The sequence below is a fragment of the Trachypithecus francoisi genome, unplaced genomic scaffold (assembly GCF_009764315.1).
Source record: "Trachypithecus francoisi isolate TF-2019V2 unplaced genomic scaffold, Tfra_2.0 Lachesis_group3, whole genome shotgun sequence".
Classification (NCBI taxonomy): domain Eukaryota; kingdom Metazoa; phylum Chordata; class Mammalia; order Primates; family Cercopithecidae; genus Trachypithecus; species Trachypithecus francoisi.
The window spans coordinates 131,316,940-131,342,962 of record NW_022681468.1 but is presented as its reverse complement, the minus strand read 5'-3'; the positions used below and the strand labels follow the sequence as shown (position 1 = coordinate 131,342,962).

The 26,023-nt window shown below is 46.9% G+C and overlaps 1 protein-coding gene across 3 annotated transcripts in view; it reads left to right on the top strand.

Annotated features, from left to right (window-relative positions):
• LIPC (lipase C, hepatic type) overlaps window positions 1-26,023 on the top strand; it is a 162,232-nt gene that overhangs the window by 113,491 nt on the left and 22,718 nt on the right. For all 3 annotated transcript variants that reach the window (XM_033189968.1, XM_033189969.1, XM_033189970.1), the window contains 4 exons: window positions 17,808-17,992; window positions 21,546-21,728; window positions 22,295-22,412; window positions 25,477-25,710. In XM_033189968.1, the coding sequence (XP_033045859.1) occupies window positions 17,808-17,992; window positions 21,546-21,728; window positions 22,295-22,412; window positions 25,477-25,710 (720 nt within the window). The remainder of the gene's footprint in view (window positions 1-17,807; window positions 17,993-21,545; window positions 21,729-22,294; window positions 22,413-25,476; window positions 25,711-26,023) is intronic.

Genomic DNA, 26,023 nt, shown 5'->3' with positions numbered 1-26,023 from the left:
ACTGTGACAAATCCTTCCCTAGGAAGGGCAGAAAATGAATTATCTGTTAAATCAATTCAACAGATAACCCACCTCTGTGCAGGCCTTGTTGCTGGGACCACGAAGATGCGTAAGACATGTACACCTTCGAGCCTGGTCACGAAATGGGAAAGTAAACAGCCCCACCCTCGAGGTCTGAACAGGAGACAGGGGAGCACAGAGAGGGGCCCCTCCCCTGACCAGCTGTCAGGAGAACTGTCCACACATTCTGATTCCTCCAAGGTTAAGGGCTAAGGTGTAGGAAGAGGAGAGAGGTTCCAAGCAGAAGGAATTGCAGGAGCAAAGGCCCAGAGGCACCCCGGGCCTGTGAGCAGCTATGGTCGGAGCCGCGTGTCGCGGGATGGAGAGCGTGTGAACAGGGGGGACTGGAAGCGGATCCTCCCAGGAAGCAGTTGCAGGCGTTCATGCTACAGTGAGTTGCTGATAGTAGGAGGGGAAGAAAGAGGAAGGGGGCGTGGAAGATGACTCAGTTGGGGTGAGCCAGCGCCTGGAAGAGAGGAATGTGTGAGCAGAATGAGGAAGTTAGAAAAGCTGGTTGGAGGTAGGAGGTGGAAAGACAAGTTCAGCCCTCAACAAGTTAAGCAGGTTATGTAAGAAGTCCAGGCATGGATGACGATGATCATAATCATGATGGGGACGATGACAAAGATGACTAGGAACTCTCGGTCATCTCTCTCTCTCTCTCTGTCTCTCTCTCTCTCTCTCCTTCCTGGTTGCAGGAGTTTGCAGGGAGGCGGGAGGTTGTGAAGAACAATAATCAGAAGAGAGTTTGTGTCTTCATCAAAAAACACCTGGGGCAGGTAGAGTTGGTGCTAGCTTCTCCATCCATCCCTGACACCCCAGCCCCATTCATCATTAAGCAGAAGACAGGCTGGGCTGGCCCAACTTGGTCCTGTACCCCTACCACCCCAGAACCCCGCTGGTCCATAGTGAGGATCCCTTCTCCTTGACCCTCCTCCTTCCCTGTGACTCGCCTAAGCCTGATCCTACACCTCCTATCCCAGCCACTGCCTCAGCCTCCTCCACCCCCAGCTTGGGATGAGCCACCTTCCTGGCTGGGTAGCATGGGATGAGCCATCTCCCTGCAGAGGCAGAGAACCAGTGACAGTACACACAAACCAAGGCCATGTTGCAAACAGAACACCGAGGCGCCCTCCTCTTAGGATGCATTATATTCGGGGTAGATGTTGAATTCTAGTAACACATTCCCTGGGGTGTTTTCAAATCCAGACACACTGGAGCCTTGTTCCAGCCTCACTGTGGGCGAAGGCCCCTGGGCTCACCTCCAGCCTCAGGCTGGCTCTGACTGCTGCCCTGGTTCCATCCTGGCGAGCAGAACTGAACAGGCCCGACTCCACAGCCCCCAGTGCTGCCGGTTGCAAGCTCTGCTGACTCCAGCCTCAGGCCCCTGCTTGCCTGCTTCTAAATCCACATGCTCCTGCTCTTTCCTGCCCCTGCTGGCCTCTCAGAATGCCACTTCTTTCTGCCAAGACCTCAGGCATTGCTACGGCCCAACCCCATCTTTATTGATTTCACGGCTCTGTCCCCTTGCAGAGCCTGTCTCATTGCCACCCACATCTGGGACAGCAAAAGACTCCTCAGTTTCCTCCAGAGTTCAGTTTCTTCCAAAAAGCTTGGCACATCTCAGCTGCCAGTGTGAACTGTGAGCTCCCAGAGATGCCCGTGGCACTTTCCAACATTCGTCAGTTTTGACACATCTAAAATATCCTAGCTCCCAGAGCTGCGTGAGCACCAGCCCAGATGGACTGGCTGCTGGGGAAGCATCAGTCTCTCCAGGCCCTCTGAGAAGCCTTGGGGCAGGAGGGGGATGTCTGACAAAGCTTCCTAACTAAGGAACCCCACTTCCTCTCGCTTTGGGCACCCCTGCCAAATGAGCGGGCACCTTCATGTTCCAGCAGCCCTTGCTGCCCGGCTTCCAAGCTCCAAGCCAACTTCCTTCCACAGAATTCTCTGCACCTTGGTTCCCGGTGACTCCAAGTACTTTGCCATCTGCCGAGTCAGTTCTGCCAGAGAGGAAGCAGCCGATGTGGGGAGTTCTCTGTGGGCGCCATCTTTCCTCTCTCAGGTCACCTTTACTCTCAGAAGGAAACTGACCCCCTGACCTATTAAATAGCTGAAATGAAGGGCTACTAGGGCCCAGGTAGGTGAAGGTGCAGCTAAAGGCATGAAGGTCAGCATCTAGCTAGGCAGTCAGGTCAGCCAAGAAGACAGGTGAGGTGCGTGGACCCTTTAGCCCCACAGTCAGACAGTGAGAGAGCTACTCCCAGAGTTCTCTGGGGCATGAAGGGGCTGCAGGGGTAGGTGAACGGCATCCAGAGAAACAGATATCATGGAAAGTGCAAGCAGGAAACAAGCTGGGATCTTTTTTTTTATTTAAAATTATTTTTCAGGCCAGGCACAGAGGTTCATGCCTATGATCCCAACATTTTGGGAGCCCAAGACAGGAGGATCACTTGAAGCCAGGAGTTTGAGACCAACCTGAGCAACACAATGAGGCCCTGTCTCTATGGAAAAAAAAAAAAAAAATTAACTAGCTAGTGGAGGGGGCTAGTGGTATATGCCTGGGATCCCAGCTAGTTGAGAAGCTGAGGTGGGAGGATCGCATGAGTCCAGACATTCAAGGCTGCAGTGAGCTATGATCACTGCGCTCCAGCCCAGGCAACAGAGCCAGACCTTGTCTCTAAAAATATAAAGAAATAAAAGAAAATAAATTATTTTAAGGAAGTAAATACTCGCATGGCTCATAAATTAAAAGAATATAAAATAGAATAGATTTGGAACATCTTACCCCCATCCCACGACATCCATATCCATTCCCTCCTCCCCCTCTCCCACCACGGGTAACCACTTATATTCATCTCATCTGTATCTTTCCAACATTTCTTTACGCAACTGAAAGCCAATATGGAGTTATTTACTTATGTCCCCACCCTTCCACAAAAGGTATCACACTTTAGATACCGTTCTGCACCTTACTTTGGTCACTCAGCAGTACGTTCTAGAAATCTTTTCAAATCAGTACAGTGTTTCTTTACTCAAGCTGCACAAGTATTTCATTGAGGGATATGTCCCATTTCAGCTATCTAGACTCTAGATGGACACTTGGGATGTTTCCAGTATTTTACAATTACAGATAATCCTGCAATGAATGACCTTGTATTAATTTCATTTCATATGTGTGCAGATACAGCCACAGGGTACATTCCCATGCAGGAAATGCTGAGTAAAGAGAAAATGCATTTGTAACTTTCATAGCTGTTGCCAAATCTCTCTCCGTTGGAGTTGCACCATTTTGCATTCCTACCAGTGTCTCCATCAAGGTGTGTGGTCACATTTTTTAATGTTCACCAATCTGAGGGGTGAGACTTGTGTTTCAGTATAGTTTTAATTTGTATTTTTCCTCTTAGGAGTAAGGTTGAGGATGTTCTCTTATGTTAAAGGGCTATTCATATTCCTTTTTCTGTGAAATGGCTCCTCGTGTCCTCGGTTGGCCCATTGTTCTGTGGGTTGCTGGTCTTGCTCTCCTTGATTTCTAGGTATTCTATAGATATCAAGGAGATTCACCTTTTGTGTTATGAGTTGCAATTATTTTTTCTCGCTCTATTGTTCATTTTCTGCCTCTACTTGTGGTTGTTTTTGTTTTTTGGTTTTTGTTTTTTTTTGAGACGGAGTCTTGCTTTGTCTCCCAGGCTGGAGTGCAGTGGCACGATCTCAGCTCACTGTAAGCTCCATCCCCCGGGTTCACGCCATTCTCCTGCTTCAGCCTTCCGAGTAGCTGGGACTACAGGCTCCCGCCACCATACCCGGCTAATTTTTTGTATTTTTCGTAGAGACGAGGTTTCACCATGTTAGCCAGGATAGTCTCGATCTCCTGACCTCATGATCCGCCCGCCTCCGCCTCCCAAAGAGGTGGGATTACAAGTGTGAGCCACTGTACCCGGCCTTTATTTTTTAATTTAGTTGGTCATACAGAAGATTTTTGTTTGCTTTAATGTAATCTAATTTAACAACCTTTTACAGCTTCTGAATTTTGAATCGCAGAGGGAGGTTCTTATTCAAAAGGTTATGAAGGAATTCACCCATATTTTTTTCTGGTAATTTTATGATTCCTATTATTTCACTTAAAAATTGGATTCCTTTGGAGTTTTTCCTGATGTATGATGAGAGGGACGGACCCAACTTACATCTTTTCATCTTTTTCCAGATCTCCCAATACTGTTTTTAAAGTCCATCTTTACTCTATCCTAGCACTTTGAGAAATTAGATTTCCACTGCCCAGAACAACCTGGCCAATAAGTCACTTCTATCAAACACTGAATTCAAATGTATGCATTTCGGTGTTCTGGGCTTCTATTCTGCTTCTTTATCCATGTTCCTATATACACAGCTTGAATCACTGAATCTTTATGGCACATTTTAGTATCAAATAGGACACACCTTCCCCCATAGTCCTTTTTAGTTCAGAGCTCCCCTGGCCGTTTACTGGCAAGCTGAGCTCTGTCACTGGGGCTCTCCTTGCTCACTGTCATGTTTTATTCTCTTCTCTCCTACAAGGAAGCCAACATATGCCTGTAGGCATCCAACCAGGGAAAGAGGCAAGCACAGCCTGCTCCCCAAACAAGGCAGAGGCAGGGGTGCAAGGCCTTCTGGGAGAGTTCCAGTAGGCCACATCTATGTACCCCTTTGAGGCCAGTGTTCTGGGGAAAGGCCAAATAGGAGATCTATGTCTTCCTGGAGGTTTGGACTTTGGCCTGAAGATTCTCAGCACTGACCTTCTGGTCCATCCAATCTGTTTAAATGAAGGTGATCCCAGATAACCTCAACATAAAGAGTTATCCTGTCTGATATTCTGTCTCCTCATGATTTGTTACTGATCAGGGGCAGAAGAACCCTTCAAGGAGGAAGATGTTATAACAGCAACATCAACCCCTACTTCTACTACCACCAATGCCACCATGGCCACCTTTATTCATTGAGAACCTGCTATATACCAGGCACTGTGGGAGGTACTTTATACGTTTATCTCATTTACTTACAACCCCACGAGGAAACCATCTGTAAACTTGCCCAGAATTGCGGCTCATTAGTGGCAGAGCCAAGTTTTAGATCCCAGCCTGGTTCCAAAACTCATATTCTTCACCACTGGGCAACTTCTTCTCAGAATGATCCGCCACCCTGTGTTGATGCAAATTCCCAGGCCTCCCAGACCTACTGAATCAATCAGCTGCTCTGGGAATGGCGCCCAGGAGTCTGCATCTCCAGCACATGAATACCTGAGAGCCACTGCTCACAAATGTAGAAAGTTAGGTAATATATCAGGCTGTGAGGATGAGTATTTCCTTAGCAGTGGTGTAAGGGCAGAACCCTGACTGCTGTGTTTTGCAGTCAGATTTTGATTTCCTCATTAGCAGAGAGTGTTAACCGGTAGCCTAGTTTGGCTCCTCGAGGTGCCTGATTCAGACACAGCACCCCACAGCTGGAGCACCCTAGCTGGTGGAGGCAGGGACTCAGCCAAGTAGGCTCCAGAGCTGCTGCCTAAGCCCAGTAGATTTCTCCTGCCCAGAACAACCCGGCCAAATGGAAGAGGGGAGGCTGAAATCCTCACTCTAAAGAAGGACCTCCTTTTCTTGGCACAAAGGCACCGCGCCAAACCACACAGTTAAGTCTGTGTGCTACCTAAAGCAGGTGCACAGAATTCACAGAGAGGTATCAAATAGGCTGGCAAAGATTTGGTGGATAAGTACCAACAAATATCTGGAAAGAACTACGTTGGGTTGAGACATGAGAAGGAAGAGATCGTAGGCAAGTTTGGAAAGGGAAACAACGCATCGAACGCCAAGCCCTGGACTAGACATTTCAACTTTCATTCATCCTCACTACCACCCACACGAGACAGTCTTCCTATTTCCAATTTAGAAGAAGGAAGTTGAGGCTCTTACCGGTTAAGCAAGCTTCCCAAGGCCACACAGCTAATAAGTATTAAACAAACAAACACAGAGCCAACTGACTCCAAAACCCAGTGCCCCCTGCCGCCACTCCACTACCCTGCCTCTGCCATTGCTCCCTATGGCACCCTGGAAACTGATGGGGTACCTGCCCGTGGTCTGAAGTGGGCCGGCAGCAGTCAACTGGGCCTCCAGATATGGGTAGTGAAGGGAGGATACAGGTCCCAAAGAATATCTTAGGGGAAGTAGTGCACATGCCCAGGAAAGTTTTATAGTCTCAGAACATAGATGTATGGAGAAGTCGAATTCTGGAACTGGTTTGCTTTTTCAGCCAGTTGTGGGCCTTGGCAGTCACTGAACCCTTCCTTATTTCTTCATGAGGAAATTAACATCTCCTAGGATAGGAACAGCTGTGCTGCAGATCTCAGGGCAAGCAAGTCTCAAAGAAGATGAGAGACACCAAGGGCCTCAGGAAAGCTGAAGGGCTCAGGGTGCATGCTGCAGCCATGACCTCAACCTCTGTGGGTCTAGAGGTGACCATACTGGCCACACCTAAGCTCATCTTCCCCCTGCATTTCATAGTCCTTCCCTCCCATCAGGTCCAGCCTTTGATTAAAATTCCCAAGATTATCTGGGGAGCTGATGGCACCACCCACCAATGGAGTTCATCTGGCTGCCTTTACACCAGTCACCTTATGGCTGGGTGGGCGCTTTCCTATTCTTCGGCCAACACACACTTTCCAAACTGTGTGACAGTTTGTGTACTTGCCTCTACCGTAAGACCATGAGCTTTTTGAAAGCATGGTCTGTCTTATTCACTGTTAGGTATCACAATGTTAGGCACAGTCCCTGACACATAATAGGTGCTTAATAAATGTTTAGTGGAACAAATGAATGGATGAATGAATGAATAAAAGAATGAACGGGATCAGGGTGGGCCTTCAGTCTCTAAAAGCATACCCAAGAGCCAGCCCTCTCAGTCCCAGGCCCCCACATGGGGAAGCCCTAGGGAGGTTCAGGGACTAGATCAGGCCCATTTCCTCATTAGGAAGCCCCCAAACCTCTGCCCCAAAGAGCACATCCAACATGCTTCAGCCCACACTCCCCACCCACAGTTTACTGCCTGTAATCCCAGCTACTCAGGAGGCTGAGGCAGGAGAATCACTTGAACTCAGGAGGCAAAGGTTGTGGTGAGCCGAGACCACGCCATTGCACTCCAGCCTGAGCAACAAGGGCAAAACTCCATCTCCAAAAAACAAAAAAAAAGAATAACCTTGGGCTGTTTGGCCAAGTTAATGCTTAATGCTTTCCTCACGCTGCAAGTGTTTATCTTTGCCCAGATTCCAGCTCCAGGGAGGGGAACACTCCTGTAGAACAGCCAGGCGTTCTCAGGTCACCTCTCCTCTCGCTCTCACTTTTCTTTTTGCCTGATTAAGTCTGGCCTAAAAACACGTCTCAGGGGCACATATCTGTCACTCACAATAATCCTATAAGGTAGGTACTACTGTAGTCTTATTATATAGTTAAGACACAGAGAGGTTAAGTAACTAGCCCAAGGTCACAAGCTAATAAGTAGCAGAGCTGGGATTTAAGGCAGACATCTGGCTCCAGAGCTCAGGTGCCTCTTTTTTTTTTTTTCTAAGACATTGTTTGGCTCTGTCACCTCAGCTGCAGTGTAGTGGCACAATCACTGCTCACTGCAGCCTTGACCTCCCAGGCTCAGGTGATCCTCCCACCTCAACCTCTCAAGTAGCTGGGACTACAGGCACACACCACCATACCCGGCTAGAGCCCAGGCTCCTAACTGCTTCACAGCACTGTGTCTTGCTATGCAGTAACAAGCCATGCTCAGGGTATGGGCCCATGTTGAGTCTCTTCCATCCATGGGTTCCGACTGGAAAGGAAGCAGCAATCTTCTCTTCTTTTCACACTGAGTATAAGGCACCCAATTCATCTTCTGGCAGGTGACCTGGAGGAAGGAGTGGCCCTCGTTTCCTTTTACAGGTACAATCACTGCCAATACTAAAGCAGTGCCTGTCCCCACCTGCCAGGGCACCCAGGATCCTTGTCTCCAGCACTAACTTCATGAGGTACGTGGCTCTGGGCTGAGATAGGACATCCATATTCCTAGATTCCCTGACTGTGATGTCAAAGGTCCTCTGCCCCCACCCCTCCTTCTACTCCTTGTAAGCATCACTTGGCAATTGTGTAGCTATGGCTGATACAGGAATGAAGGAGAAGGTCAAATGAAGTTCAAAGCCAGGAGCTAGATACTCATGATACATCAAATAAAGTTTTGGAACAAGAACACAATGGGATTAATTTGCCAATCAAAACAGCACTTGGCAACTTGACTATAAGCCACGATCTCTCATGGCAACAGCAGTTGAAGGGCCTGTGATTGTCCAGCTCCTGGGGAGCCTCCCTGGCCTAACTGTGGTCAGATGCCAGCATCACAGCCCCCTTAGCTAGGTAAGGATTCTCCTAGAGTTACCTCTGGAAGGGAAAGAAAAAAAGTCTAGTCTGAGAATGAGACCAGCAGACAGCAGCTCTGCCAGGTGTTTGAAGGGTGAAGGTCATGGGACTCTTTGTTTTTATTACCCTGGTCACCCCAATTGTTTGGAGGTACTTCCCATAGACAAGAGGATGCCCCAGTCAACTGTCTTCTGTGATTCAAGACCTGTTTACTCTTGTGCCAACCAGGGGCCTTACTTGGAGGCATCGGCCTTTATGAGGCATGGAATGTAAGCCCTCTGAGCTTTAGCAGAGATAGGAAGAGTCCTAGAATATGGCAGGGAAGAGGGTCGGAACCTCTGTCCTCCAGCACAGTAGAAAGATGCCGGCTTGAATGTCAGGAAAATCCAGTGTTTCTGCTTCAGCTGCTACCTAGATGCATGGTTTGGGGCATGTCAGCTGGCCTTTCTGGGTCCCAGCTTCTTCATCTGTGACATAATGAAGGCAGACTAGACCATCACTACCAATAAAAGGTTCCTGATCCTTGGGGAGCAGTGGTTGGAGTGGCAGAAGGGCATCACCCAGCTATTTTCCAACACATTGTAAAAGATGATATCGCACAGGACAACTGAATGTTGACTTGGTTTGCTTCCCTGTGGAATTCTCTCCACTTGGTGTGGTAAAATGGATTCTCTCCAGAGAACTGGAAGTGTAGATGGGTGGGGTTATCTATATGCTTGTTTGATAAGTGAAGGAAAATGAATTGTTCCTCAATAAGTACAGGTTGTTTGAAATGCAGGCTGGGTGCAGTGATGCTGCATGATCTCCAGGCCCCTTGTGTTTCTAACCCTCTTGCTGGACAACTTGGCCTCCACAGGGTAGTCCCCAAGGAACCCTTGGCCATCCCCAGCCTGAAGGAACCAGGAAGGACCTTCGGGACCTGCCAAGTCTCCCTGAGACCCTGCTCCACCAGGGCTGGCTCCCTCCCTGATCCGGTCTTTTGGTTCAAAGTCAGTCCTGGAGCTCTCTCTGCCAATTGACCCCAACCTCCAGAAAACTCAGAAACAGCCTATCCTCTCAGGCCTGCAAACCAGGAGCAGCTAGGCCCAGCCCTGACTTGTACAAGTAACTACCACAGAAGGCCTGCTGTGCAGCCTATGCTGCTCATCCTGGATCCAGGGCAATGTGGAGAAACCACATTATTGCTTGACTATAGTGCATTATTCCAACAATCATTTTAAATGTGCACTTGTGTAACCATGATCATCATCAAGATGTAGGATATTTCCAACTCTCTTTAGAGATTCCCTTTTGCCCTTTCCTAGTTAATCCCCACCCCATTCCCTGGGCTCAGGAAATCACTGATCTGTTCTCAATCACAATAGTTTTGCTTTTCCAGAATGTCCTATAAATGGAATCACACAATTTGTAACCTTTTAAATCTAGCTTCCTTCACTTAGCTTTATGCATTTTAGATGCATCCACGTTCTTGCATGTGTCAGCAATTCGTTCCTTTTTCCTGCTGAGTAGTATTCCATTGGATGGACATGCCACAATTTGTTTATCCATTTATCAGTTGATAGATATTTGGGTTGTTTCAGGTTTGGGGTTATGATGAATAAAACTGCCATGAACATTTGAATCTTTATGTGGACATATGTTTCCATTTCTCTTGAGTAAACACTTAAGCTTGGAGTTTACTGGGTCCTATAGTAAGTGTACATTTGCCTTTAAAGAACTTGTCAAACTGTTTTCCAAAGTAAGTATTTTTTGTTCTCACCAGCAATCTATGAGGAGTTCTACCGGATTTTGTCAGTCTTTTTAATTTTAGCCATTCTAGAGGGAGAGAAGTGATATTCTGTTGCATTTTAAATTTGCATTTTCCCCATGACTAATGATGTTAAGCACCTTTTCTTGTACATATGTGCCCTTTGTGTATCTTCTTTTAAGGATATCTGTTCAATTCTCTCACCCTACCTTGAACCTACACAGGGTGGAATGTGCCCATGACCTCGGAAGGACTTTAGGGAAGTAAGCCCCATTTTCCCCAGAGAGGATTCCAGCACAAATGGAAAGTTTTTCTGAATGGCATACTCTTTCATAACCAGATTTCTTAAAAGAAAAAAATCATTCTGATTCTAGCCAGAAGTGCAGTAGAATTTAAGAGAATTTAAGAGAAAAGTTTAGAAGAAAAAAACTTTTTGGCAAGAAAAAAGACTCTAGTTACTTTGTTCCCTGGGATCCACAAAAGAAGAAATTGTGGCCTCAGGCTACAGTAGCATGGTGCCAAAATGGACTTAAAAAAAAAAAAACAGAATAAATCAGGCATGAAAATAGCTTTCCTTCCATCCCATATCTCATTTTCTTATTTGACAACAAAAATGGTAAAGAGCAACTATAATGACAAAGAACAGGTAAAACAAGAATGCAAAAAATGGTGGGAAGATAGCAACCTCCAAAAGGTAATAAATTAATTTCGGCAGCCTTAGAACCTAAAGCTATTTGTAAAGAATAGCTAGAAAAGAAACCCACTTGAGACAAACTTAGGAATTTCTTCAGAGTTCAAAACAATATCTTAATAACCTGAAAAATTACCATGGCTTTACAAAGCACCTCATTCACTCCTTAGGAGTGATTTATACCTTGGGCAATTGAGGTTCAATATTATAGTGAAGTGATGTTAGGGTGTCATAAGAGGTGAAGGAAAATACAGATTAGTAACTATTGTGCACATTCAGAAATTGAGACCCAGAATTATTTTCAACAAAATAAGTAAATGGGAGGGTAGGGTGTCCAGGTCAGGGCAAAATTCCAGATGGCGGGAGTGGGAGAATCATTCCTCACCATGGCCTTGGGCAGAATCTGCTTATCTCCAAACAAAGCTCAGCAACAGCTAGGAGCTGAATCCGTAAGGTCCAGCAGTGACTAAATTCCCACACGAACGTTTCCATCTTTCCATCATGCAAGAAATTCTGAAGTCGACTTTGCCCAGCTACAAATCAGTGGCCTGACCACAGCAGGAAGGGACAGAGCTGTGGCTACATTTATCACAGGATTGTTCCATCCTGAGCAGAGTACATGGCCTAGAGAGTTTTCAGGGCAATTATGAAATTTTGGTCTTCCAGAGGACCCTTGCCAGGTCTGGGAATATTTTCAGCAGTGGATGTTTACAAAGCAAAAGCCCACACACACATTAGCAAATTAAATAATGTATGTTGTATGAAAAAACTTGTGAGGGGCATAGCAATACCTGAGGCTTCTTTCTTATGCACTTGTGTGCCCAGCACCAGCCAATACATGGAAAGGGCTCAACAAACACTGAGCTGAGCAACAGCCTCTAGCCCAGGCATCATGGGCGGGAGGCAGATCCTGACTCCCATCAGGCCTCCTATGGTAGAATCCCTGGTTCTCTCCCATGGAAGGTGGCCCACCTCGGTTGCCTGCAGTCACCCATCTGTTGATGTCCTTACCCAAAAGAAAATGAAGTAATTTCTTCTTGTATGAAATATCGGGAACCCTCAAACCTAGGAGTTGACTAGGAATAGAAAAATCACTTGCTGCAAGAAATAATATTAGAAATGTAATGGCTGGACCCAGCTTCTCCTTCTGACTAATTTTAAGGATTGTTTTGCTGATCTAGGAACTTACTGTCATACAGAGGACAACCCCAAGCCTCCCTAGTCCATCAACCCCTTTTCCTGGATATGGGGGCTGAATCCCTTGGTGGATTTGATCGCTTACCTCAATTTAATATTCCCCCTCCTAAAACCACAGTATTATCCCCAGATTCTTATCATTGGCATGACTTCATCTCTTCTGAAGACATGAGAAAAGTTCCACTTCAGAAGATATGCTTGGAGAATGTGCTGCTTCTAGCTTATCCAATATGGAACCAATTTCTTCACTCATAACTAAAGCATATCCTTTCCTCACAGCTTATCTTAGAGTTGCCAGGTTTAAATGAGTCAATACAAATAAGACTTTTGGAAAAGTGCCTGGCACAGAGAAAGCATTCAATATATATTAGCTTTTTAAAATGCTGAAGATCAATTTGAATATATATGTATATATAAAGAGATATAAATAGGATTATACGTAAGGAACTGATTCTACTTCTAGGAAACTATTCTAAGAAAATACTAATAGAGGCCGGGCGCCGTGGCTCACGCCTGTAATCCCAGCACTTTGGGAGGCCGAGACGGGTGGATCACGAGGTCAGGAGATCGAGACCATCCTGGCTAACACGGTGAAACTCCGTCTCTACTAAAAATACAAAAAAAAAAAAAAAAAATTGGCCGGGCGTGGTGGCGGGCGCCTGTAGTCCCAGCTACACCGCAGGCTGAGGCAGGAGAATGGCGTGAACCCGGGGGGCGGAGCTTGCGGTGAGCCGAGATCGCGCCACTGCACTCCAGCCTGGGCGACAGAGCGAGACTCCGTCTCAAAAAAAAAAAAGAAAATACTAATAGATTCAGACAAATATTTATAAATAAAGATTATCATCAGATAATTGTTTGTAATAGGGCAAAGAAAACCTTGAAACGGCATAAATTTTCAACAATAGTGGAACAAGCAAATACATTATGGCACTTTTTCCAAGTATGTTTTGAAGAATTTTGATGCTATGGGAAATTGATAATGGTAAGTGAAGAAGGATTTAAAACCATTTATGTAACATGATCTCAATTATACACACTGCAAATAAATATCTATGGAACAAATATCTCCATAAGAAAATATTGTGAAGACATACTCCAAATGTTACGTATGGTTTTTTTCTAAATAATAATATTCTGTATTTTTTCAGCATTTTTCAAATTATACTGAAATATATTTTCAGCATATATACAATGAGCATCCCTTAATTCTACAAAAAGCAAAATAAAATATGAAACAGTTAAAAGTCTATGGCAACACTATACTTTGAAGGGGAAAAAAGGCTAAGGACCTAGACTAGGCCACTGGGCAGAGAAAGAAGATAATTCTGAGGCTGAGTCCTCAGTATTTGGTGACCTAATAGAGAGGCAAGAGAGGGCATGAACTCTAAGCTTTCTAGCTTGGGCACAGAGATGAATGATGATGTTATGAACCACAATAAGAAACACAGGAAGAAAGGAAGAAGAATGGGTTGGGAGGAAGGAAAATACATTTAGCTTGGCCTTGCTGAGTCTGTAGTGCCCAAAGAGTACCCAGGCAAAGATGCCCAGTTAAAAGCTGGTGAAGTGCAAAGCTAAAGCTGTGGGAAGAAACTGCAGTAAAGGTATGAGGATGGGCACAGCAGTGAGTCCTTGAAGACACGGGCTTCCCTTAGGATGCCCAAGCGTTTGAAGTGTTCTAGCATTAAGCAACAGACTCTGCTCTCATGGAGGCTCAGACCCTTGGGCTTCAGGGCTCTATTCCTTCCACCCCTAAATGTGACCTGAAGTGGCCCCTGCCTCCCCCAGTCAGAGGAACTGCTGCTCAATTATAGTGAGGAATCTCTCATAGGCTTGCTGTGACTTAAATGCTATTGGTGCTGTGGCTACTGTTTCACTGAAGATTACAGGGCTCTCAGAGTTAACCACATAAAACCTACTGCTATATATTTGGTAACCTCCTTTTTCCATAACACATAGGGAAACCATCTTGGGTTTCAGGACCAAGAAAGTGTGAGTACCTGGCCACCAGGAATGCTATAACTGACCCTGCTTCCCTCTTTGATGCGGTCAACAGGAAGCTCAGAAAAAAATCTGTGGCCCATCTTCAGCAGCCTTATAATATCACATAGTGTACATGTTTGGGTGTTAATACTAACATTTCTATCTTTATTGTTTTACTGCCTTTATTTTCTCTTTGTCCTAAGTTCTTCAACTATGAATTTTTGCCAACTACTTCAAGTTAAAAATGTTCTTCCATGTCATGCCCACCCATTGATTTTGTTTGTTTCTAACTCTTGGAAGTTGCATAAAATAATTCTAGTCTACCTTCTCCACAACAGCCCTTCAACTCTCACGTCATCCACCCAATCTTATTTTTATAGGAACCAGAGCCCCACTTTCTTTAACAATTGCTCATGGATATGAGCTCTTAAAGAATCTTTCATCCATCTAGACCTGACTGATGCTTTATCTTCTCTTGACCTCTTCCCTAAAGCCCCTACTCAGGGCCTTCCTCCACTGCAACACAGCAACCACTTTTAATAGTTGGTTTTCATGCTTGCACCCCCTTCCTCCATGGGGCTGCGGACTCCTGAAAGACAGGAGCCACATGCTGTCTTTGCCTCCAACCAGTACCCAGCCAGAGCCTGGGGCATAATACATGCTTAATAAGTGTTTGTCGAGGAAGTAAATAAATGAATGAACACACACCTGTCTACAGTCTGCATAACTTCCTCGCTCATACACATGTTAAAGAGAGCTAAAGCCCCCAGGAAGGGAGAAAAGAGAGGGCCCTGTTCAGTCCAGTTGTTTGCAGGGCTTTCCATGTGACAACTCTTTTCCATGGTGTCTCCTGAACAGCCTCGAAGCCTCAGCCACCTGGGCTGGAGCTTATCTCACAGCTAAATCCAGAGTAAATATACACAAGACAGAATTGGTCCTAAGAGGACAACTGGGGTGAATTTCCACAGAAAGAAAGGATTTCACTGATCAGAAACGCAAGATGCTAGATGCTCCAATTGGTACTTATTCTAACAACACTCTCTTCTCTAGGTGCTAATTACTTGCCAGGCATTGTTCTGAGCTCTTTACAAATATCTTATTTAATCCTCATAACAACCTCATAAGATAGGCACTATTTTTATCCCCATTTTATTTTCATATGATCCTCTTAACATTTAAGGCAGCTAAATCGAAGAAAAGTGTAGAGTATCCTAAAATGAAGAAAGGTGTAGTGTTTCAGTCTCTTAATAAAAGAAAATGAGCTACGTTAAGTCCAATGTATAAATGGCTGAAGATTGAGTGCCAGCCTTTGATCTGAGATCTGGATCTGGCAGAACACCTCACCGCTCACTAACATTTATTGAGCACCCACCATTGTGCCCAGTGCTACCCTCCATGAGTTCACTGACAGGTGGAGGAAGAACACACCTGGATAAATAAATCACCCAGCTGCAGGGCAAGTGCATTAGGATCAGGGAGGCAGTACGGTGCTGAGAGCAAGAAGGAGTAATCATCTCTGACTAGATGAGAAGGCTTCCTGGAGGCTGTGAAGTCTCAGTTCCATTTTAACGAATGGAGCAGCAGAAACAGAGCAGGAGGTGAAGTGCAAAGATACTGGCATCCAAAACGGCATTTGGGAACTGCTGATAGCAGGAGAACGAAAAGAGAGGAGGAGGTGGGGGATGAGGGATCATCATTCAGGTGGTGGCCTTGGCTGCAATACCGTGAAGCTGAAAGTCACTAACAGGTGTAGTCATTTCTGTTCTAGACTCTTTGAGCCACTGTGTGCAGGAGGACGGAGAGACCAAACAGAGAGAGACCAGTTAGGAGGCTGCTGCAATAAACCAAGCAAGATACAGTGTGCACAGAAACTAAGGCACAGGATTCTAGGGATATTTAGGAAGCCTGAAGCTTTGGACTGATGGAGAGGCTGGCATAGCGGTGCAAGGTGACACCCCGGCTTCTGACTTAGACAATCAGGAGGGCACCCAGTGAAACCAGGAGACTAGGTTGGAAGCAGGCTTCCAGGAGCGAGGGCAAGCTGAGACCCTCTATAAGCTCAGAAAAGCCAAACAGGGAGGAAGAAATTTTCATTATCTCAGAAAACTTACTCAAATTCTTGCTCACATCTCCTTTTAATAAAATATGATGCATTTCATTCTGTCATCATAGTGAAAAATCATTGCCCTTTGCTGAGAATTAATAACCTTTTGAGTTAATACCCTTCGGGTAGGAAAATTGGTTTCATTAACACCTCCCCTTGCACTTTGTAGGTTCATCATCTCTTGGTCCTGCTGTCCCCTGAAACCAAAAGCCCAAGACATATTATTCGAGAAGCCTGAATGATTTTATGCTCAGAAAGAATGATCAGGGTCCTTAGTAATTGGGCTGAATTGAGTTCACTGACCAAAAAGGTCAGAATGGCCTTCTGTCTGCCCCTCAGCCACAGAGGAGCCCACCTTCTACCAGAAGGAAGGGATGAGAGCTTCCTCTCCCAGCTCTTGGCCTGGTTCCTAATCTTGGCAGAAAAGATGCGCTCATCTTGACATGCCACGCCATGGAAACATGCCACCTCCTCAGGCTCTACCAGGCCTCTTCGCAGAGGTGTCCTTCTCTGGTCCACCACAGAGAGAGGACAGTTGTCAGGGCGCCTAGCAGAGTTGGATGGCCACCCAACCCCACTCCAAAGTGGCTCATGGTCATGGTGAGGCTTCCCCAGAAGAGAGGCTGGAAGGCCCTTCAGTCAAACAACAGAAGGTGAGATCCTAAAAACAATCTTCCTCTCCTTTTCCACCTTCCACGGCCTTGGAAAGCCTTCGAATGGATATTCCTCTACTCTTTTCTGCTGCAAACTCTTTAGCAGCAGCCTGGCATCTGGAGCGTGAAGCCCAGACTCTTCAGCATCCCAGGGCCCTCCATGCTCTGGCCTGCCTGGCCTTGTCTCCTGCCTCTTTCTGCATGCAAGATTGCATGCCTCCGAGCCTTGATTCGTGTTGCTCCCTCAGCCACCCCCGACCCCTGTAACAAAACACACACATACACTCAATCATCCTGCAAGGCCAGGGTCAACATCACATTCCCTCAAAATTCCTCCCTGAATGCCGCACCCTCCCTCAAGCAGCTTCCACTACTCCCTCTGCAATTCCCCTAACCCCGCCCCACCCTCACCCCTGTACCTTGTCCCTGCAAGGCTTACCTGATATAATGTGTCTGCACGTGAGGACAAGTTGAGCCACAGGAGCTAATACATAGTGTCACCCAACTAAGATGCTCTATTCACTGTCTCCCTAGGTAGGGATGTAGGGATGAAATTGGAGACCATGATACCTAGGTTCAAATCCCATCTCTATCAGTTTTTGGCAGTGTGATTTGGGGTGAGGTGCTTATCCACCGAGCCTCCAAAACTGCCTTGCCTATATTCCTCATGACTTGGAGGGTAACTCTAGTGCCCGATTGGCTGGTCACTGGGATGCAGGATAGAGGATCTGGTGATCTCAATCTCTGTGTTGGGTCCTCCTAGGCCACCCTCCATCACTTGGCCATTCCACTGGAAACAGTCTCTGGGGCTCCCCAAAGTTGTGGCTCATTCTGATCTCCAGCATCTCCCAGTAACCTCTTTGGCTTGTGCTTGTAGAAGCAGCCTTTGAGAAGACGGAGGGCTGCAGATGGAGCAGATGCCAGGCTAAGCACCATCCCCAATCTTATATTTCAGAGCCATTTGGAAGAAGAGCTCAAGCTGTTGAAACAAACAAAACGCTGCATGAGACGAAGACCAGGTTCCTGCTCTTTGGAGAAACCAGTCAGGGCTGTCAGATTCGAATCCATCATCTGGACACATTACAGGAGTGCGGCTTCAACTCCTCGCTGCCTCTGGTGATGATAATCCACGGGTGGTCGGTAGGAAATGCTGACATGCCTTTTTTCTCTCCAATTTCACATTTTCTTTTTTTCTTTCTAGTGCATTCAATGTTCATAAAAAGATAGGGAGCTGGTGATAACAACTCCATGCATAATGTTTATAAAGCATGTTCTAATTTTCCAGGTGCTTCCCCACACATTAGCTCATTGATTATCTCAATTCCATGAGTAAGCAGGGTGAGAAAATATAATTATCTCCATGTTTCAGATAGAATGTGGCTCAAAGAGGTCACACAGCCCATTGGGGCCCACAAAGGATTACAGCCCATGCAGGGGGAAGCCTCCATCTTGAATCTGCATGTTACACGGGGAGACATAGGAAGCCAGAAGAATGGACTCCCAGTGAAATTTTGTATCAGCAAGGTTTAAGTTCAGCTGCAAATAACAGAGACTCAAATTAGCAGTGGTTCAAAGAAAACAGACATTTGTTTTCATTTCACAAAATATTCCAAAGATATATGTAACCCAAAAACCAGCTAGACAGCTTTGGTCAATGAAGTCCTCCAGGCCCCAGCTCCTTCCAGCTCAGTGCTCTGCCATCTTGGGGTGTGACCCTCATCCTCATAGTCCAAGATGGCAGCTAGAGCACTAGCCATCACATCTTTATTCCAGGAAGCACAATGTAGTAAAAGACGTATGCAAAGGGGTCAAAAGCAAGGTTTTTACAAGAGCTTTAGTGAGATATAATTTACAAAGCATACAATTTATCCATTTAAAGTGTACACAATTCAATGGCTTTTGGTATAAAAGACTGTTTTTTAGGTGTCCCAGAGCCTCTGTGAAATTCTCCCAGTTACATCCATTGACCATATCAAAGTGGAAAGATGGCTGAAAAATATAGGCTCTTAAAGAAAGTGTAGCTTTTAGTGATGCTAAAAATTCTATTACTATGGAAGAAGGAGAGAAAGGATATTGTTGGCAATAGGTGAAGTCAAACCGTCTGAGGACTTGTTGCCAAGAGGAAATCCTGCCTCCCCAGTGTCTAGCCCACCCATGATTTCAAGCATAGTTCACAATTTGAACCCTCCAGAGATTTTGGTGTCAGTTTCATGAGTTAGAAACCTTTCCCTGCCATCCAGTTGAAAAGTACTCAAAACCCCCATCTGTCCTATCCTGGAAGGCAAAATGAACCCTTCCATCACCTGCCTCCCCTCATCTCTCCCTGCGTCCCACATGACATTACAACAGCTTCCAACTCCTTGTATTAATAGCTTCCTCCACAGCTCATGTGCCTGCCTTCTCTCTTCTTGGTCTTGGCTCAGTCTGTGCCCTCTGCCTAGAGCATTCTTTCTCCTCCTCTTTTCCTGTAAGACACAGTCCCAAACAGGTCCTCCTGCAAGCCATTGCTGCCTTCATCCCAGCACTCCCGCAGGGGCGTTCAGTGTCACTGGGTCTTCCCGTGCGGCCTTGAGCACTCTCCAGCACTGCTCTGCAGCTCGGCTTTCTAATTGTCTGTGTTTCTCTGCTCTGCTAGCTGTAAGCTTCTTCCTGGGAAGGATTCTGTCCTATTCTCATCTAATTGACTACTGTGGGTCAGTATCCATTATGTAATCAGTGCTCCAAAATGTTTGTTAACTGAATTAAAGATCAAATGAATGAGTCTTGTTTATAAAGGCAACATGAAGACCACAGGAGACTCTTACCAGGATCCTTTTACCAACATGCACTCTTCCTTATCAAAATTCTGTCCAACCTAGTATATGTCTCCTCCTCCTATTACTACTGATATTAATAACAACAACAACTGCAGGAACGAACATTTGTTGAGTCCTTACTATGCTCCAGACACTGCTCTAAGTGCTTTAGATCTATTAACGCATTTCTCCTTCATAACAATCCTGGAAGGAGAGCATTATTAACTCCATTTTCCAGGTGAGGAAACTGAGTCACAGAGAAGTTAAATAACTTGCCCAAGGTTACTCAGCTAGTAACTGGGAGAGCCTGGATTTGAACCCAAGATGTTCCATGCACATAGAAGGCACTTGGTAAACATCTAGTAAAGGAATGCGTCTTACCCTGGAACGGCGTGACAGGCCCTCAGTGGAGCTCTCCAGCTTCACCCCCTATTGTCTATCCTTCACCTCACCAACTTTCCTCCTCTCCCCTGACAAACCACACTGCCCTTTCACAATTCTGTGCCTCTGCACGCACTGTTCCTTCTGCCTGGAATACCCTAGACCTCACCACTGCCACATTCGCCTGCCCACCGGTATTCTTTTTGTTTCTTTGCTTTGTTTCGTTGAGAAAGGGTCTCACTCTATCACCCGGGCTTGAGCGCAGTGTGATCTCAGCTCACTGCAGACTCAACCTCCTAGGTTCAAGCCATCCTCCCACCTCAGACTCTGGAGTAGCTGGGACTACAGTCATGCACCATCACACCTGGCTAACTTTTGTATTTTTTTGTAGAGGTGGGTTTCACCATGTTCCCCAGGCTGGTCTCAAACTCCTAGGCTCAAGCAATCCCCTTGCCTTCGCCTCCCAAAGTGCTAGGATTACAAACATGAGCCACGTCGCCCAGCCCCCACCCATGTTCTTCTTTTTTTTTTTTTTTTTTTTTTTTTTTTTTTTTTTGAGACGGAGTCTCGCTCTGTCGCCCAGGCTGGAGTGCAGTGGCCGGATCTCAGCTCACTGCAAGCTCCGCCTCCCGGGTTCACGCCATTCTCCTGCCTCAGCCTCCCGAGTAGCTGGGACTACAGGCGCCCGCCACCTCACCCGGCTAGTTTTTTGTATTTTTTAGTAGAGACGGGGTTTCACAGTGTTAGCCAGGATGGTCTCGATCTCCTGACCTCGTGATCCGCCCGCCTCGGCCTCCCAAAGTGCTGGGATTACAGGCTTGAGCCACCGCGCCCGGCCCCATGTTCTTCTTACTGGACTCCTATGGATCCTTTAAGGCCCAGCACAAGTGTCTTTGCTCTGTGAATCCATTAGGAGTGCCCTGCAAATTGGTTCTCAAACAAGGCACACACACAGAACAATTATCTGTAAACATTTTTTAGCTCCTACTCTGTCAAGCTTACAGTGCCTATCCTGCTAAGTCTAGCACAATGTAGTCTGCAGGGCACAGCCAGCACTGTGGGTTTAGGGGTGAGGTGGGGCAGCCTCATGCAGAAGGAAGTGTACCAATGGCCCTAAGGGACAGGTCAGCTTCCAGGACCTGATTTACACATATTTCTCCACTGTTTCAAGGTTTAGAAAGTCCCAAGGTAGAAAAGCATGAAGATAATCATTTACGGAGGGGGGAACGTTGAGAAAAATCTGGAGACATTTTTGGTTTTCAAAACCTGGGACAGTGGGTGGGTGTTGCTGGCATCTAGTTAGTAAAGGCCAGGAATGCTGCTAAACATCGTACAATGCACAGGACAGCCCCCACAACAAGAAATTCTCTGGCCCAAAATGTCAACTATGCATGCCTGAGAAACCTCGTAGCAAGCCCTTCCTCTTGCGGGGAAGGATCCAGCATTATCCAAGAGCTGGAGAAGGGTGAGCGGGGAGAAAGGAAACGAGTGTGACCCTCCCTCTGTACCCTCCTCAGGTGGACGGCTTACTAGAAAACTGGATCTGGCAGATGGTGGCCGCGCTGAAGTCTCAGCCAGCCCAGCCAGTGAATGTGGGGCTAGTGGACTGGATCACCCTGGCCCACCACCACTACACCATCGCCGTCCGCAATACCCGCCTCGTGGGCAAGGAGGTAGCGGCTCTTCTCCGGTGGCTGGAGGTACCAACCTGCCCCATCCTTCCTTCACCTCCCTTCTCTCCTTTCCCTTCTTCTGTGAGTGAATGAATTAAGCTGGTCTCCAACAGCAGTCCAAACAGGAGAAGCACTAATGCTCAGCTCACAGGAATGAGAAGGCACAGGACTGACACCAGACCCCAGGTCTCTCTCAGATGCCTCCGTTGAACCCCTATTTCGCAGAACCATCTTCTCCCCTCTCCTCATTCACTGTTCCTCTTATGCTCACCCCCTTGGATAGGCTAAGGGATACAAACACACCCTGTAAGCTATCAGGCCCCCACACAAATGAGTGGGATCACTTCTGTAGGGCATTAGTGTTCAGGGGAAGACAGGCAGGCAGGAGGCCGCAGCTACCAGGCGAGGTCACAGGTACCTAAGTCCCAGGAGAGTCAGCCAGGTGAGACACTAGTTTCAGTTTGGAGTGTGAATAAGGCACCTCATTTCTGAGCAGCCACGAAGAACAGGGTGGGTGCCACAACACACTGGACCGCAAAGGGCTTTCATCCAGGCAGCTCTTCTCCTGCCCCCATCCCGCTGCTGTCTTCCAGGAATCTGTTCAATTCTCTCGAAGCCATGTTCACCTAATTGGGTACAGCCTGGGTGCACACGTGTCAGGATTTGCCGGCAGTTCCATCGGTGGAACGCACAAGATTGGGAGAATCACAGGTAACCCTGCCTAATAACTCACACACTGATTCCACTGCATGGGGGCGTCCAACAAGGACCTGCTTTTCCAACAGGCTCATCATTAAAACACCCCAACTCTTATTGCGAGGGATCAGAGCTCATGAGAGGATTTGTAACATTCTCTCAAACATGACCAATGTCATAGATTGCTGTGCCAGAGAATTCAGAGCAAATTACAGCCTCGATTCCTATTGCCTGTCCTCAAAGGAATGCCTCATGTAGGTGTGCCAAATGGGACTAAAAGATGGACTTTTCTAGCAAGAAGGAGTCTTATTTTTTAATCTATAATTTACAAAGTCCAATTTGGGCGAGTTAAGGAGTGAAGAATCACAGCCTTAATTTGCTGTAATTCATCAGCCACATTAGTGCCTCCGGTTCCACATTTCTGAAACGTGTGTGTTTTATTCTGGGACCCATTTGGGTTGAGGGAGGGAGCTCTGCATCAAAAACTTCACCCCAAACTCCATACCCACTCAGAAATGGCCCAAGATATCCAGGAAGGTCTGCAGATGTGCAAGGAAGGCCTTCCTCCCAGACTTCCGTGACACCAACCCCACTCTTCACACTGCCAGGGATTAGGATCCAAAACCACACACCTGGTCAAACTGTTCCCCAGTCCAAGTCTGAGGCCCACTGTTACCACAGGTATAAAAACCCAGGAGGCACAGGCAATGTGGAAGCCCCAGAGCACCCCAGCCTCTCATCCTGCTTATCCCTTCCCATAGCTCTAGGCTTCAACGACACAAGTTTTTTCTCCACTTCACGAACACACCATGGCCTCTTGTGCCTCTGGGCCTTTGCATGCACTGTTTGCTTTGCCCACCGCCCACCCACCCAAACTCCTACTCATCCTTCAAGATCCAGCAGGCTCAAACAATATTTCACAGGCCAAAACAAAGAGCATTTTAGATGAATAACAGAGGTGTTGCAATTTTATATTTTATCAAGTGAGGACCTTTTTTTTTTTTTTTTTTTTTGAGACAGAGTTTCGTTCTTGTTGACCAGGCTGGAGTACAATGGCGCGATCTTGGCTCACCACAACCTCTGCCTCCCGGGTTCAAGCGGTCCTCCTGCCTTAATCTCCCAAGTAGCTAAGCCACACCTGGCTAATTTTTTTGTATTTTTAGTAGAGACAGGGTTTCACCATGTTGGTCAGGCTGGTCTCGAACTCCCAACCTCAGGTGATCCACCGTCTCGGCCTCCCAAAGTGCTGAGATTTCAGGTGTGAGCCACCACAGCCGGCCATGAGGACGTTTTTACAAACTACTATCTACTATCATCATTCCTTTATAAAAGAATTTCTTTTAATACGAGAAAGAATGGAGATAATGACAGACATTTAAACGGAATACTTTTGTAATTATAAGAGCTCATTTCTTCATGCTTTTTTGTTCATCTTGCTGGTGACTGGGGAAGCCTGGTCACAGACCGGCGTGTGGCCCCTATGGATTTAACCCACAGTAGCCAGGGGAGGAGCAGCCCTCCCACCGAAGAAGCAGGGCCAGAGGGCAGAGTCCACACCCAGCGAGGCAGCCTCAGGCCCAAGGCCCAGAACCCTCTCCATCCGACTGGTGCTAGGCATATCAGCAAGTCCCACCCACCTCAGAGACAGCAGGAAGGCTCAACACCCTCTGGCCATCTTGTCATCAGCCTGATGAAGAAAGGAATAGAAATCATATCAGGACATTTTTCTTTTCCTTTTTTTTTTTTTTTTTTTAAGACAGAGTCTGGTTCTGTCTGATTCTGTTGCCCAGGCTACAGTGCAGTGGCATGATCTTGACTTACTGCAGCCTCCACTTCCCAGGTTCAAGTGATGCTCCTACCTCAGTTTCCCAAGTAGCTGGGACTACAGATGCCCACCCCCACACCCAGCTAATTTTCGTATTTTTAGTAGAAACGGGGTTTTGCTATGCTGGCCAGGTTGGTCTCCAACTCCTGACCTCAGGTGATCTGCCAGACTCAGCTTCGTGCTGGGATGACCAGGCATGAGCCACTGCACCCGGCCAAGGACATTTTTCATTTGTCACTGTGGGTAGAGCTGGAGAACGGGTGATCTCATAGCCTACTCTAAATTCCTTTGCCCCCGAGTAGGGAAGGAAGCCAAGGCTAGGGTGGGACACCAGAAGGTCCTCCAGAGAAGGAAGAGGAAGAAAGACAGGCAAAAACTTTGAGTGCACAAATACTCCCCAGCCACAGTCAGCCAGGAGCTGCCACCTTACTTCATGCATAGACATCTGTCATTTGAGGCCCAGAGCTTTGAGCTACCCTACTTGCATACAACATTTTCACCCCATACAGTGGTGTCCCGTGGCTGTTCTGGACGTTCTAATGAAATGACACTGTAGGAGAAAAATCAGCTTGTTTAGGGAAATTATTGACAACATACAGGCAAATAAATTTCATTCTTTGATAGGTAGGTTGGAACTACTTATAATGAGCATATTGGCTTTTTTTGTATGCAAACAGATGGTCTTGAAAGTAGCTTGAGAGGTACTCAAAATTGATTTGCTTAAGTAAATCAAGCATTCCCTCATAACCTTATTCCTTTTGTTTTCTTTTTGAGATGGGATCTCCCTCTGTTGCCAAGACTGGGTCACAGTGGTGTAACCACGGTTCACTGCAGCCTCAAACTCCTGAGCTCGAGCGATCCTCCTGCCACAGCCTTCTGGGTAGCTGAAATGACAGGCACATGCCACCACACCCAGCTGATTTTTGTATTCTTTTTTTTTTAGAGATGGGGTTTCACGATGTTGTCCAGGCCTCCTGGCCTCAGGCATCACAACCTTGTGTCTACCACTGGATAGTTTCTGCAAACCTCTTTCCCCCTCTAGCTAATGCCCAGCCTGTGTGTCATTGTTAGCACCATGAATTACTGTGCTTTTACTGAGAAAAGGTTATGGCAAGGTTTTCCACAGAAGGATTATGCCCGAGGTGTTTCTTCTTCCTGCTAGTTCATTAATGTATAATAATATCCAAAAGCTAAAGAGCACATTTGTCTTCTCTCCTTGCTCCCACCTAACCCTTACCCCTGCTTTCCAATTAGGGTTGGATGCCGCGGGCCCTTTGTTTGAGGGAAGCTCCCCCAGCAATCGTCTTTCTCCAGATGACGCCAATTTTGTGGATGCCATTCACACCTTTACCCGGGAACACATGGGCCTGAGCGTGGGCATCAAACAGCCCATAGGGCACTATGACTTCTATCCCAACGGGGGCTCCTTCCAGCCTGGCTGCCACTTCCTAGAGCTCTACAGACATATTGCCAAGCACGGCCTCAATGGTGAGAGTGAAGTCATGGGCCGGGAGCACCGGCCTACATTTCAGTGGGGCCTCTGGAATTCAGCAGAATCTGCCAACATGTGGGACTCGGGGAAGAGTTCAGCAAGGATAGGGCCCAGGGTGTATGGCCACCAAGCTCACCCAGAGAGAAGGAATATGGGAGTGGGCAAGGGTGCCCATCCCCCGGCAGGCCACTCCTGGCAACAGGCCAAGGCCACGCCCTGAGGATGAGCAGAGGGCACCAACAAGAACCTCCACTTCTCACCCCGGCCCTATGTGCCCAGGCAAAGCCTCTCCCGGGGTACCAGCTCTTC